The following is a 16561-nucleotide window of genomic DNA, read 5'->3' as shown; positions in this document are numbered from 1 at the left end:
TGAGTACTAAAAGCTGTATTTGAATCACAGAATATTATTAAATACTGTACTTTTAATACTGAAAATAAGTAATTAATCAATGATTCTTAGTATGATATTTCTATAAGGGTTTTACAAATTAAAAAAAAATATTACTTCATATTTATTACATATTAATAGAAATTCATATTTATTACATATTTTCTAAAATCTAACAAATATTTTTTTAAGTTAAAAAATTATATTTAACAAAATATATTACTTTCATTTAAAGAATTTTTTTTTAGTGTACATTACAAATTTAAATTTCGATTTTCTCATTTCTTCATTAATTTAATAATTATAAATAATTAAATTAATTTTTTTCATGTATAATATTTATAGAAATATTTACAAAATATTACTATAAATATTTATTTCTTGTTTACTATAAATATTGTATAAAATATTTAGATATTTAGACTTTTAATAATATTTTTAATAAAAATTGTCATACTTTTTCCTCTCTCTCTCTCTCTCTCTTTATGTATATAAAAAAATATTTACAAAATATTTATATAATATTTTTTAAAAATAATTCAAAATAAATATTTATAAATATTTATCATAAATATTGTGTGTTGTCTGGATTAATACTTTAAATCTTGACAGTGCTTTGCGTAAGTATTTCACTACTTAGCGAAGTATTACATATTAGTATTTAAGTATTGACAATGTTCTGCGTAAGTATTTTATCACTGAACGAAGTATTACATATCAATATTTAAGTATTAAAATCAATCATAAGATAGAATTTGTAACACTATACACTGAAATTCTTGAGCACTAAGAGCTAAGTATTTGAATTACTAATCACTATACTTTTAATACTGAAAATGAATAAATGATTCTAGTATGATATTTCTATAAGGGAAAGGTATATTGTTCATTGTATTATCACTATTACCATGATTTATTGGTTGATAATTAATAAGTTCTGTATCTAAAACTCTTGAGTCAACATCTTCGTCGTTAAATGTGATTGTTTCACTATCTATATCACATAAAACATCCAGTGAATCACAATTACTACGGATATCTACAAATTCATTTTCTTCCATATTTGATTACACTGTGCTACTGTCTTCGCTAGTAGCACAGATTCTTCAAATTTTATGAAAAAGATGAATATGCTCGAATTGGATTAGTATATAAATGTTTATAGTAATAATGAATGTGTGTGTCAGCAAAATCACACGTCGATAAGTAGACGCCATTAATGATTGTATTGTAACAAAATGAAAGTAGATCTGTGGGAACAGTTTCGATATATTAAAATAGTCAGTCAGAGCTGTAAGTTTTTAAACAATCGGCAGCAGGGAGTAGCATGTGGGGGGTTATGCACACAAGCGAACGGCCGTGTCCGTGAAGCGGTCGGCCGGAGTGAGGAGCTAGAAGAGTGCGGACAAATTATGTCTAGTTGTCTCGTCCGGATGGAAACACTATGTAGTCGCGCCCTCCTAAACAACAGAATTCAAAGAAGCGGGAAATGAAAAAGCGCGGGAATGAAAAAGCGCGCGTCAAATGGCGCTACCTCCGCGATGCAGCGCTGCCCGCGTTCCCGTGCGCTGCGCGCGCCTCTCTTCCTCATTGTGTTCTGTTCGTCAGCGTAGTCAACTTGTGTTCCTTTCTTGTTATTATTATCTTTATTTGATAGTGTGTTTTCGCGTCTAAGATGCCAAAACATAAGGAGAGGAAGAAGAGCCCCTCGAGACACTCAGAGAGTAAAAGGGCTTCTCGTAGGCGCCGCTTTTTTCGCTCGGTTTTAAAATAAATTATTTAAAATCTCACTTAGAACCGTCGAGCATCTGCAAATTTTTAGGGTTTGTCTTCAATTCTAATGAGCAATACGTTTCAATCCCGTCTCAACGTCGAAAGAAGTTATTACGAGTAACGACAAACTTAGCTCGCAAATCTTGCTGCTCTATAAGAGAATTCGCTAACTTTATTGGATCACTCGTTTCAGTATGCCCAGCCGTACAATACGGACTTTTCTATACCAAAAAATTCGAACGAGAAAAGTTTTTATCGCTTTCTAAACATAACGGAGACTATTCTTCTAGGATGGATATTCCTTCACATTTTCTAACAGACTTTAAATGGTGGATCAACATCTTCTCAAATCCCGCGCAAACTAATCGAATTCGTTCTGGTTGGTTTACTCGTGAAATTTTTTCAGATGCTTCGCTAGTCGATTGGGGAGCTTAGTGTGGCGGCTCGCGTACGCGCGGTTGGTGGGCTGCAGAAGATAAGATTCTTCACATTAATTCGTTAGAACTCAAGGCAGCCTTTAACGCCTTACGCTGTTTCGCGGCGGACCTTAAAGATTGTGACATCCTACTCCGTATTGACAATACAACTGCTCTAGCCTACATCAATAAATATAGTTCTATTCAGTATCCTCATCTCTCTGAGATTTCCAGACAAATTTGACGCTGGTGCGAAGAACGAAATATTTTCATCTCTGCTTCGTATATAGCCTCTATAAAGAATTCGATAGCTGATGCTGAGTCTCGAATCGCGGATCCCGATACTGAATGGTCTCTATCTGACAGAGTTTTCCAGCGAATAGCTAGATACTATGGTCCCTTTGAGGTCGATCTGTTTGCGTCCTCTCTTAACAATAAATGTGAAGCATATGTTTCCTGGTTTCCAGACCCGGGGTCAATAGCCGTAGATGCGTTTACTCTTTCTTGGGAGAATTTAAATTTTTATGCCTTCCCTCCATTTATCTTATTGCCTCGCGTTTTGAGAAAGATAGTGGATGAAGGGGCAATCGGAATCTTAGTGGTTCCTTTATGGCCTTCACAGGCATGGTTCCCGTTATTTAGACGTCTTTTGATATCGGAGCCGATCATTTTTTCTCCCAGCCATTCACTGCTCTCATCTCATTTCAGGGATTACCATCCAGCGTGGGAGAGCCTTTCCCTGGTTGTCGGGAGATTATCGGGGAAGCTTTTAAAACCCGTTCAGCTCCTACAGCAGCGATACCGGCAATGCTAGCTTTGTTGTCGGACTCAACTCTTAAACAATACTCTCGTCCTCTTCGTCTCTGGTGGGAATTTTGTCAGGACTATCATTTATCTTCTTATTCTCCTTCGGTCTTTCAGACGCTGGAGTTTCTAACCCGAGAATTAAAGTTTTGTTCTTCTTATTCAAGCTTAAATACTATGAGATCGGCAATTTCGTTAATCTCCGTAAACGAGATCGGTCAACATCTGTCAGTCAAGTGCTTTTGCAGGGGTGTGTCAGTACTCAAACCGTCTCGGCCGAGGTATGACTACGTTTGGGATCCGGCTCCTGTAATCGCCAAGCTAGCCTCTATCTATCCATATGACTCATGTACCCTGAACGTTCTTATTAAAAAAACTTGTGTTGCTTCTCGTGCTCGCGACGGGTCAGCGGGCTCAAACTCTCGCTTCGCTCAGAATTTCCCAGACTTTTATAAATGAGAAGTTGATTATACGCGTACCAGATCGCATTAAAACATCAGTCCCAGGACGAGCCCAACCGCTTTTTTGTTTTTCTCGTTTTAATGGTCGCGAGAATCTTTGTATCGTTCATTTAATGGAAGTCTATATACGAAAGACTAAAGACTTACGCTCATTCGACTGCGATCCCTTATTTATCGCTTTTAATAAGCCGCATAAGGCTGTTACATCTCAGACTGTGAGTCGTTGGATCCGTCAGAGTCTTCAAGAGTGCGGAATAGATACTTCTATATTCTCAACTCGTAGTACTCGTCACACCTCAACATCACAAGCTGCAAAAAAGGGGATCTCATTCGACCTGATTAAACATGCGGCGGATTGGTCTGGTAAATCCCGCGTTTTGCTAATTTTTGTAATAGGCCTATTGTAAACCAGGAGGATTTTTGTAATGCGATCCTCTTGGCGTAGTTTCTGTTTGTGTTTATCAGTTTGTCCACGAGCAATGTTAAAAAAAAAAAAAAGAGAGACGTACAAACCGCGATATTAGCTTTATGTTTGGTTTTTTAGGCGGAAATTGGCGCTTTAATTATTTTATATATTTGTAACTTGTATAACCCGTTACTGACTATGTGTTACCACACTTATATGAGATTATACTCGGCGGCAAATCGCTAGATTTGAACAGCTACATAGTGTTTCCACCCGGACGAGACAACTAGACATAATTGTTCGATCGAACGAACTTACCTGTGAAGTTCGATTCTAATTATGCCTTTTGTCTCGTCCGGATGGACGCCCACCCATTTTTACTTTCCCCCTCCCGTCCCCATGTAGCGATTAGCCTTTTCTTTGAACTTATGAGGAAGAGAGGCGCGCGCAGCGTATGGAAACGCGGGCAGCGCTGCATCGCGGAGGTAGCGCCATTTGATGCGCGCTTTTTCATTCCCGCGGAGCGTTTCTTGGAATTCTGTTGTCTAGGAGGGCGCGGGGCGCGACTACATAGTGTTTCCATCCGGACGAGACAAAAGGCATAATTAGGATCGAACTTCACAGGTAAGTTCGTTCAATCTAACAATTATCCGCCGCATCTTCCTCTCTCTCTTTCTTTCATTCTTCTAGTATTATAATTGATATGTAAAAGTTAAAAAAAAATTTTAAATGGAACTAGATGCTCGCCACGTCCACATCGTTAGTTCTGGGTTACGCTAAGAGCGAGAATGATAACGGATTCATAATCACTCACAAAACCCACATTAAATTTTGTAGAAATTTTGAAAAATTTTCAATTTTCGGTTCATATTGAATCCGCTATTTTGAATCTTGTATTTTTGACATCGGGTTCGTAATCAGCGACGCCAAAAACTCCCCGAGTGACAATTTTCAAGCGGTTCCGGTTGACTTTGAAAATTCCGTCTGCCATATTGGATTCGCCATTTTGAATTTTGTATTTTTGACAGCGGATTCGTACTTAGCAACTCCAAAAATTCTCGAGTAACAAGTTTCACAAAATTATATGAATTAAAATAAAACGTGCAACAAAATATTAAATTTAAGTATGCAGCTTTATTGCACCGAGAACACACCATTTGATCACAAATAACTCGCCTCTGTGCAAGAAATTTAATTAACTCTTTATAATTGTGCGTTATATAAAAAACTCATAAAATAACATAGAAATTGTAACTATTTTCAATAAACACTAGTTTTGTTCAATAACCTGACAACTGAAAAATACATGGCTTAAGATAAACATGCAAAGTCTCTTAAGCAGCGGTACTTTTATGTTTATATTTATATGTATTTATACTTATATATTTACAACGATGACTTTAATAATAATATATGTTAAAATCACGATTGTATCTGTCTTCTGTCTTAAACATATATTAACCCACATAGCAATAGATCTTCGTAAGATATCCTAATTTGATCAGAATGGTCTCAGTTTGATCCAAACTGAAACGTAATTCATAGGATTACCTGAGGACATATTTATTTGCCATAAATTATATCAGACATTCTCATAACATCTGCAGAATGTTCTATTTTAACTCCAAACCACGTTAATCATTATTGATAAAATGTATTGATTTCTTTTATTAATACATATATATTAACATTATTTTATTATTATTTATATGTAAAGTAAGAAATTATGTTCATTAGAAGAAAGACAATCATCAACAAACTTTATCCAAGGGACGTGTAAGGAACGTCCCCAGGCAGCAAGCTGTCGTTATTTTGACGTCAATATGTTACCATTGGTTAGTAACGTCATTTGTCCTTTAAGGATGTGTATTGAACGTTATGTTTTAAGACGTCAAAATGACTTTGCAAAATGACGTTATGATAACGTTTAATTTATCATGTTATAGACGAATTCCTTTTTCGAATAAAAAGATAAGTTCACTATTCTTATAGATATATTTTCATATAATAATAACGTTGCAACATTGTATATTGCAATGCAATGTTGCACTGCAAAGACATTGCAGTGGCATCCCACATAGCATAAGATTTAAAAGATGTTCGAAAGATATCCAGAGGATTGCTAAATGTCCGCATGAGTCATCAGAATATCCTAAAAATATCTCGAGGACTTCTAAATGTCCACACAAGTTCCCAAGATATCCCTTCAAGATTTTATGCTATAAGGAATTAATTTGAAATATTACTTTAACAATATTATAGCAATATTAAAAAAATATTACAAATATAATATAATATTTTTTTACTTATTTACTGGTTATTTTTGTTACTCAATGAACAAACAATATTTAAAAAAAACATTTAAAAAACATTTGAAAAGATATTTTTAAAACGTTAAAAATAATGGGATAAGTTCTCTTTCTTCATTAAAATATGTTTTTTCACGTTTGGAAAAATGTTTTGTATTTTTAATATTTAATAAATGTTTATTTTAACATTTAAAGAACGTCTTTCTAAATGTTAACATTTAACATATAAAAAATATTTTTTAAATGTTAAAATAAACATTTATTAAATATTAAAAATTAAAACATTTTTCCAAACATTAAAAAACATTGAAAAAAGTCTTTTTAATGAAAAAAAGAGAACTTATCCTATTATTTTTAACGTTTTAAAAATGTTTCTTTAAATATTTTTTAAATTGTAATGTCAACACCTAGGTAAACATATTTTACATAAATATTTTATGCTTGTATTTCTAACTTCTCTTTTATTATATGAAATAATTATAACTATAAATAGTTTATTTTTGTGGTTGTGGTGTACTAAATAATATTATAAGAAAATTATTAGGTGCGCAACTAAGTTCTTGCTGTTTTTTTTTATGAAAATGCAACTTTATTGTGAAAAAATGGTTACAAATGAATCATTCAAAGTATTGCCCATCGCTAGCTACAACTTTTTCCCATCTTTCTGGCAGAGCTCGAATACCGTTACGGTAAAAGCGTTCGTCTTGTGAGGCTATCCACGAATCAAGCCATTTTTTGATGTCTTCATATGAGCGGAACTGCTGATCAGCCAGACTATGTGCCATCGAACGGAACAAGTAATAATCGGACGGCGCAATATCTGGGGAATATGGCGGGTGGGGTAGGACTTCCCATTTGAGCGTTTCCAAGTAGGTTTTAACGGGTTTGGCAACATGAGGCCGAGCGTTGTCATGCAGTAGAATCACTTTTTCGTGCCTCTGCTCGTATTGTGGCCGTTTTTCGCGCAGTGCTCGGCTCAATCGCATCAATTGAATTCGATACCGTTCCCCAGTGATGGTTTCGTTCGGTTTCAACAGCTCATAATAAATAACACCGACCTGGTCCCACCAAATACACAGCATAACCTTCGCAGCGTGAATATTCGGCCGAGCCGACGACGTAGAAGCATGACCGGGCAGTCCCCATGACTTTCTTTTCTTTGGGTTGCTGTAATGAATCCATTTTTCATCACCCGTCACGATGCGATGAAGAAAACCCTTCCTTTTTTGCCGCTGGAGCAGTTGTTCACAGGCGAAAAAACGACGCTCAACGTCCCTTGGCTTCAAATCATAAGGAACCCAAGTTCCTTGCTTTTGAATCATTCCCAACGCATGCAATCGCTTGGAAATGGCTTGGCGGGTAACTCCTAATGCTGAAGCAAGCTGTTCTTGCGTTTGGCACGGATCCTCATCGAGCAATGCCTCCAATTCAGCGTCTTCGAAGGTTTTTGGCCTTCCTTCACGCGGACGGTCGTCAACATCGAAATCACCGTCTTTGAAGCGACGAAACCAATCACAGCACGTTGTTTCACTTAGAGCAGCATCTCCGTAAACTTTTTGGAGCTCTCGATGCGCTTCAGCCGCCATTTTCTTCGAATGAAATAAGAAAATCAACACTTCCCGCAAATGACAATTATTTGGCATAAAATCAGACATTTTCACACAACCAAAAGTATATGACGCCAAAACAAAATCACTAACGTGTCAAAGCGGTTTGTTTACCATATGTCCAAGCTTGGTTCATGACGTTTTGGATATGTCAAAATCGACCAGCACTTACTGCTGGAGCCATCTATTGACAAACAGCGGGAACTTAGTTGCGCACCTAATATAATTAGTGCTTCGGCTGCATATGGGGATAATAAAAAACACTTCAGTATCAGTTGAAGAAATAGCGCAGTAGCCAAGATGGTAAACTTAGAAACCTGAAGGTGTGTGAGCTCTGAGTTCGCGTCCGACTAGTACTGAATAAATTTTCAGGTGTGAAAATAATCAGAAATCCAATAAAAAAACTAAATTTCATTTAAAATCAACATAAGCTTACTAGTTGCAATCGTTTCTGCAAGATATATTTTTTTAAACTAGTGTCATACGTCATTGTTGCGTCATTTTATGTAAAAAATGACATCATTGGTCTATAACTAAGGACCGTCAAAAAGACGTCATTATTTGGTTAACTTGAAGGATAAACGACATAAAATTCACATCATTATGTGAAGGTGATGTCAAGGTCATCTAAGATGCTTCCCCTAAAATAAATAATTACCAAAAAAACAATATAAAAATATAAATGCAAATACTGCTTGCGATACTTTTTGCACTTAATATATATTGAAATATCGCAAACAATACCTGCATTTGTATTCTTATATTGTTTTTGATTAATAAATTATGTATAAAAATGGTAAAAATAAGTTAAAAATAATCCATATACATGTACAGTTGATTATATTTCAATAAGTAGATTAGATTAAGTTAAGGTAAGTTTTTGTAGGGGAGGATGTGCAGGAGGAGGAACGGACCCCCTCCCCCACGTATAAGGTGTAGTAAAAAGAAATCCATTATTTTTGCATGAAATTGAAGGCTTTATTTAACATAGTTAGAATGATCTAGGTAAAATATGCACCGTTTTGTTCGATAACTTGTTACCATTTTGAAGGTAATTCCATTATGCCTCTCTTATAGAAACCCTTGTCCCTATTGGCAAAAAACTGGGACAGTCGATTTTCACAAGCTTCTCTTGAGGCGAATTTTTCACCAGCAAAATCATTCGCCATAGACAGGAACAGGTGGTAATCACTTGGTGCCAGGTCCGGACTATAAGGTGGATGCATAAGAACCTCCCAACCAAGCTCCCGGAGCTTCTGGCGAGTCACTATCGATGTGTGTGGCCTGGCGTTGTCCTGATGGAACACAATTCCTCTCCTATTGGCCAAAGCTGGCCGCTTCTGGGTGATTGATTCCTTCAGACGGTCCAATGGTTTACAGTATAGGTCCGAATTAAGAGTTTGGCCGTAAGGGAGTAGCTCATAGTGGATGATTCCCTGCCAATCCCACCAAATACACAGCAAAGCCTTCTTGACCGTCAATTCTGGCTTGGCCACCGTTTGCACCGGCTCACCGCGTTTCGACCACGACCGTTTTCGCTTGACGTTGTCGTAAGTGACCCACTTTTCATCACCAGTCACCATCCGCTGCAGAAATGGGTCGATTTTGTTGCGATTCAGCAGCGATTCGCAGATGGAAATTCGGTCCATGAGGTTTTTTTGCGTTAACTCGTGTGGCACCCATACATCGAGCTTCTTTTTGTATCCAGCCTTATTCAAGTGGTTCCAAACGGTTTTTTGTGCAATGTTTAGCTCCTGGGCAATCGAAACAGTGCTTACATGACGGTCGGACTCGACGATTTCCATTATTTTATCGACATTTTCGACAATTGGCCTTCCAGAGCGTGGTGCATCTTTGACATCAAAATTACCGGAACGGAATCGACGAAACCAAAATTGCGCGTGATTGGCTGTTACAGTATCAGGACCATAAACACTATTCACATTTTCAGCCGCCTGGCTTACGTTTTCGCCTTTATCGAAGAAAAACTGTAAAATATGGCGTATTTTCTCTTTGCTGGTGTCCATCTTTGACGCGCGCTCAAACAATACTGAGTCAAACAATTACAAAACTGTCTGAGAAGTTTTTTTAGTACGAAATCTTATCTTTCTAACACCATCTAGCGTAAACCGATCGCACTTATACAACGCGAGATACACATTACTAAAGCCATCTATTGGAAAAATAATGGATTTCTTTTTACTACACTTTATATATATGTACTGTTTGCAATATTTTTATACATATACTGTGTGCAAAAATTATGTTTAATTTATGAAATTTTTCTCTTACTTTTTAATAAACTAATAACTTTTTAATAAACAGCTAAAACCTTTTAGAGATTATTCAAGAAAATGACTTGTATAATATATCTTAAGGAGAAGGTAATCGGAGTTGCATAATTAAACTGCATAATTACCATAACTTCAATTAATAGAGAAAAATAAAGGACGTAATGCAAAGTTGGTGGTGTGAAAACAGTTATTCGATTAAACGAGAAAATGTCACATATTATTTATGTATTTTGAATCGTAGAATTCGAAAATGACCATTAAAATTAGGGACCATTAAAATAAAATTAAGGCACAAGTGAGGGAAACGTGGGAAATTAAGAAAAATGGGAAAAATAATAAATAATAATAACAATAATAATAATAATAATAATAATTTCAATAAACTTGAAATCGTAAGAGTTCCCGGACGTAATTTTTTTTACGTTTACTCTTACTTTTTTTTGTGTTATTTTTTTTCTTGTTATATTGAGTCACAGAATCTCGAATCAACTATCTAGAGGTATTCAACATATGTACAGGATGTCCAAAAAGTTCCGGCTCAGCCAAATACCTCGAGAAATATAGTTATAAAGATAAAGTGTTGGAGACAAAAGTTATAGGGCTTGAAAATATTTATTTACTCCCCTTATCAGTTTAACCTTCGGTTACGTCGCCAAGGTCAGAGAAAGGTTGTCGAGTGCATGGTATCGAGCGGAGGCTGCGGGAACAGTAAAGAATTTCACTCACGCTCCGCCGCTCATCGAAACTGTTTAGAAAATGATTAAGGTTTATGAGGATTTATTTAAAGATGATTTATTAGAACGTTATTTGGGCAGCAACACGCAGAATGATAACGAAAGCTACAATGGTTTGCTGTAGCACTTTGCTCCAAAACTTTTACATTGCGGCTTGAAAAAAATTGAAATTGCCAATTATTTGGCCGTCGACATATTCATTGAAGGCTATTACGCAGTTCTAAAAGTTTTTTAGACGATGGAAGTCGACATTGTCCCAGTAGTCAAGCAATTCGCCGACAAGCGAGACGATAAACGATTGCGGATCGCCGAGCGTAAACATCACGAGGCGACCAAGAAGGCTAGCCAGTAGAAAAACTCAGGTCACTCTATACGAGTTTTATGAAGAAAAGGAAGATTTTCTGTACGACCCTGGAATAGCTGATTAGCTATAAGGAGAATTTTAAATTATATACTAAAAATATATACGTAAAATCTTAAACGCGTTTTTTTCAAAATAGCATTTTGTAAACTGGTGACCACGATAACTCGGGAACAAATGATCGCATCTACTTGATGTTTTGAGGATATATATAATAGATGTATAGTTTTCGTTTGACCTAAACTTTTTTATGCGAAAATAAAAAAATTTGACACCCAAAAAAATATACAATTTTTTCCAAAAATAAAGAAAAAGATAATAAAAACGTTATAATTTTAAAAATTTTCAATATTTTTTATAATTTTAGATCAAATAATAGCTACATATATGCAGATTAAGAATCTTTTGTTTTTTTGTTCTAGATAACTACAACGGCTACAATCGTGGGTACAGTCTACAAAGTTATTTTCTAGGCTGACACACTATTTATATATACATATACACTGTTTATGCATATATTTATACATATATCTTGAAAAAACTTTGATATATACTTTAAATAAAGTATAATATATACGAAAAGTGTTATATCAATTGATTTTGTCGTTTTTATTTTAAAAATTTCTAAAAATAACACTACTTTAAGCCTATTCATACTAAGGAAACCCTTTAAGTTTGCGCTTATTTGTTAATGAGATATTTAGATGCGTCAATTAATTTATAGAAGAAATGAGGAGTACTGAATATATATATATAACTATAAAGTTATAATTAGATTTATATATAACAAGGATTATATATTAGGTGTACAACTTTGCTTCCGCCGTTTTCCTATAGATGGCTTTAGCAGTAAGTGGTGGTCGAAATAAATAGATCATAGACATCATACAATAAACTTGGGCATCTGTCAACATAACCCCATAGTCGATTTGTGTCTGCATCATAAAGTTATTCTCGATTAAAAATGTCAGTTTACGAGCCAAATTCTCGTCATTTGCGGGAGGTTTTAATTTTCTGCTTCAATATGAAGAAATATACGGCTGAGACTCATCGAATGCTCTCAAATACTTATAGTGAGGCCGCTATTAGTGAAAGAACGTGTCGTGAATGGTTTCAACGCTTCAAGAACGGTGATTTTGACATCGAAGACCGACATAACGGTAGAAAAGAGGAGGTTTTCGAAGATGCAAAATTGGAGGCATTACTTGATCAAGACTCGTGTCAAAATCAAGAAGAACTGTTAAAACCGACTGAAACAATCACAGGCGATCGGTATCGAACGCAATTGATGCGTTTGAGCCGAGCATTGAAAGACAAACGGCCGCAATACAACGAGAGACACGATAAAGTGATTTTGCAGCATGCTCGACCCCATGTTGCAAAAGTGGTCAAGACATACTTGGAAACGTTGAAATGGGAAGTCCAACCCCACCCGCCGTATTCTCTAGACGTTGCTCCCTCTGACTATCACTTGTTTCGATCAATGGCACACGGCTTAGCTGACCAGCACTTCCGGTCTTATGAAGAAGTAAAAAATTGGATCGATTCGTGGATCGCCTCAAAAGATGACCAGTTTTTTCGACGCGGCATTCGTACGCTGCCTGAAAGATGGGAGAAAGTAGTGGTCAGCGATGGACAATACTTTGAATCATAAATGTGTAACCAGTTTTTTACAATAAAGCCTCGAATTTCGGAAAAAAAAACGGCGGAAGCAAAGTTGTACACCTAATAATATTTAATCTTACATGAATGCGTAAGATTGAAAATCGTAAGAATTCCTAGTAAATAAATGGACATTAGACATTAAGATATATTTGACGCCTGAATACTATTATATGATTTAATCAATTATATAGGGTGTCCCATTTTAATCGATCATCTCAAATATCTCTTGAACAGTGCATTTTAGGGAAAAATGTTTTAGATAAAAGTTTTGGGATTTTAAGGGGGGTATCATAAGATGATATCATTGGTTTGACCTCCAGTAGCGTCGTCAAAGTCAGGACAAGATCATTTTGAATTTTTTAAGTGGAACCCACATTTTTCATTACATATTCTTATAGTATATCTCGAGAGTTTTCCAAAACATTACAATAAAATATTTTTTCATTAAGTATCTTTCGAGTTAAAAGGCTTCAAAGTTACAATATTATTGCCATTAGCATTGGTACCCAAGGTGTTCGACCGTCCGCTAAAACCTTTTGAATGTTGTGCAGGACCATGACCTTGACAACATTTGTCAAGGTCAAGGCAATTGGAGGCTATTTCTAATATTTTCATTTTTTCAAATTTTACAGTGAAAACAAAAATAATATTTTAAAATCATGGGGTAACATGTGGAGTCCGGTTGACTATAAAGGATCATATGAAGGTCACAATGTTTCGTTAGGGCCACAAAGAAGCACACGTGTGAAATTCCATTAATAAATTTCTTTAATAATCATAGCTCGTGTCATTCTCTTGCTAGCGTCACTTGTCCGCATTGTTGCTAATCCAACCACAGGACGGAGACTCGTGGCGAATTCAATAATTTCAGTGTTTTCACAAGTTTTTCTATTATCCTATAATTATGGCTGATTACCCACCTAACGAAATCGTGGATATGATCAGAATTTTAGATGAGGCCAAAAATAATTATACGACAGCTGAAAGGATTTATGCCGAAACATTTCCGGATAGACGTCATTCTAATAGGACGGTAATTAAAAGACTATGTGAAAAGGCACAACAGGGCACTCTCAAACGAATACGTCGAAAATCTGGTCCTAATAAAGCCACGTCACTAACTGTTCTCGGTACTGGTTTTTTAAATCCACAGGTATCAAGAAATGAAAATATTAGGAACAGCCTCCAATTGCCTTGACCTTGACAAATGTTGTCAAGGTCATGGCTCTAAACAACATTCAAATGTTCTAGCCATCGGTCAAACACCTTGGGTACCAATGCTAATGGCAATAATGTTGTAACTTTGAAGGTTTTCAACTCGAAAGATACTTAATAAAAAAATATTTTATTATAGTGTTTTGGAAAGCTCTCGAGATATGCTATATGAATATGTAATGAAAAATAGAGGGTTCCATTTAAAAAATTCAAAGTAACTTTGTCCTGATCTTGACGACGCCACTCGAGGTCAAATTAATGATATCATCTTATGTCCCCTTCGAAGTCCCAAAACTTTTATTTGAAACATTTTTCTCTAAAATGCACTTTTCAAGAGATTTTTGAGGTTATCGATTAAAATGGTACACCCTGTATACAGGATGGGGTGGGACCCGATTGACCACGATACGATTGGACACAGATTGTAATGATTGGTTCAACCTAGTAATTCACTAGATAATTCTTTTCATCGGATGGTTGTGTCCAATCGTACCGTGCTCAATCGGAACGCTCCCTACAGGATGGACCACTGTAATCAGTACGGGCAATTATCTCGTAATATCAAAAAATGTTTCAGACAAAAGTTGTAAAGTTCGAAAGGAAGTTGTAAAGCTTCTGAAAGTGACTTTTGACTTTGACCTTGGCGGCCATTGTCAAGGTTATTTCAAGGTCACGTTAATTTTTTAAATGGAACCTCCTATTTTTTATTGTATATTCTTGTAACTTATTTCGAGAGCTTTCCAATACACTATAATAACATATTTATTCATTAAATACTTTTTTAGTAATAAAACTTAAAAGTTACAGTACCAACATTAGCATTATTCAAGATGTACTACATGGAGGTTGGCTGGTTAGATTTACATCTCTTTTGTATACGTGTGTATATGTGTGTGCGTGCATTTAAAACATTTTTGATATTTCATTTAGTTTGCGAGATAATGGTCCATACTGATTAAAATGGCTCATCGTTAGACCTTACGGAATTTGTGTTTTGACGAAGACAATTACTTGTACAAAACTTCACCAGTACAAAACAGACTTGTTTTAGGAGCGGGTCATAGTTATGCGAATATCAAACAGAGGTACGATGGATTTTATAACAATTTGGCTCATCCTGATTGGGGATCAATTGGCAAGTATTTAACGCTATACAGTAATTTACGTAATTTACGTAATTTAAGTAAAATATAGTAATTTAAATTTTTGAATATTTATTTGTGTTGTACTATTCTTTTGAATTATTGATAAATTAATAATTCGAGAAATTTACTTATTTAAAAATATTAAAATCTTTTATATAACTTTACTTTTATTAAAGCACTGTAGTGCCACGACATTAGGTACATAAAACATTTGTTTTTTGTTTAGCTTTTGAAACTTAATAACGTAAGAGAAAAATTATATTGTTTAGTTTGATTTATAATTACTAGTTTTATAAAAATTAGTTATTTATATAATCGGATAGTTTTAGTTATAAGAAATTTATTAATTTATTATCAATAAATTGCAAAATAATAAAAGAAATATTATAGAAACCCAGGAAAAAATTATTATATAAAAATTATATAAAAATTATATATGATATATATATATATATATATATATATATATATATATATATATATATATATTGGGTGTTAGTTAAGTATGTTGCCATACTCAACAGAGCGATTCTTTGGTTTATTTTAAGAGTAAAAAAGTTCATATAAACATATATCCTAAACGGCTTAGTTTCCGAAATAAAAAAATTTAAACGTGTAGTAATAATCTGTTTCGTTTAGAAAAGCTTCCTCTAGTACTGGTGTTTTAACTGTCACAGGCTTTCGAAGATCAACAGTGTTCCTTACAAAAGAACCCTTTTCTTGAAGATAGCGGTAAATATTCGCAAATGTTTTACGACATGGTAAATTAGGTAGTTAGGGATATCTTTCTGCATAAATGCGCCTTGCCTCACGTGAGTTACCATTTGCAAGACCATAGGCAAAGTGCATATCTACCATTTCAAAATTTGTAAATTTAGGTTTAATGAGACTGATTTTGATGGACTGAAACAATTTGGCTCGAAAAGTTATGCACAAGCTAACTGACCCGCAGTAACATCAGAACTGAAGTCTTTTTTTGATTTTATGACTTTGACTTAGAATTTGTCATTTTGTTTACGATCGTGCGAATGGTAACTCACATGAAATAAGACATATTTATGCAGGAAGATATCTCCAACGCAATTTACCGTTTCGTCAAACATTTGCGAACATTTACCTGTATTTCGGAAACTAAGCCGTTTAAGACACATATTTATATGAACTTTTATACTTGAAATAAACCAAAGAATCGCTCTGTTAAGTATGGTAACATATTTAACTAACACCCTGTGTATATATACAGGGTCATCGAAAAGTATTGGACCCCCCTAATATCTTCAGTTAGAATGCATTTTGGAGAAAATGTCTAATAGCAAAGTTGTATGGTTTCAAGCGGGGAGTAAGATAATGACC

General features: G+C 35.0%; 1 protein-coding gene across 1 annotated transcript in view; it reads left to right on the top strand.

The window, feature by feature from the left end:
• LOC116851674 (dual oxidase) overlaps nucleotides 1-16561 on the top strand; it is a 143335-nt gene that overhangs the window by 29714 nt on the left and 97060 nt on the right. Inside the window, exon 3 of the mRNA XM_032831328.1 lies at nucleotides 15115-15198. Coding sequence (XP_032687219.1) covers nucleotides 15115-15198 — 84 coding nt within the window. The remainder of the gene's footprint in view (nucleotides 1-15114; nucleotides 15199-16561) is intronic.

The sequence above is a fragment of the Odontomachus brunneus genome, unplaced genomic scaffold, assembly GCF_010583005.1.
Source record: "Odontomachus brunneus isolate Ranch 3 - 2012 unplaced genomic scaffold, Obru_v1 Obru_scaffold_187, whole genome shotgun sequence".
Lineage (NCBI taxonomy): Eukaryota > Metazoa > Arthropoda > Insecta > Hymenoptera > Formicidae > Odontomachus > Odontomachus brunneus.
The sequence above is the reverse complement of the archived record's forward strand: the minus strand, read 5'-3'. Positions and strand labels throughout refer to the sequence as shown.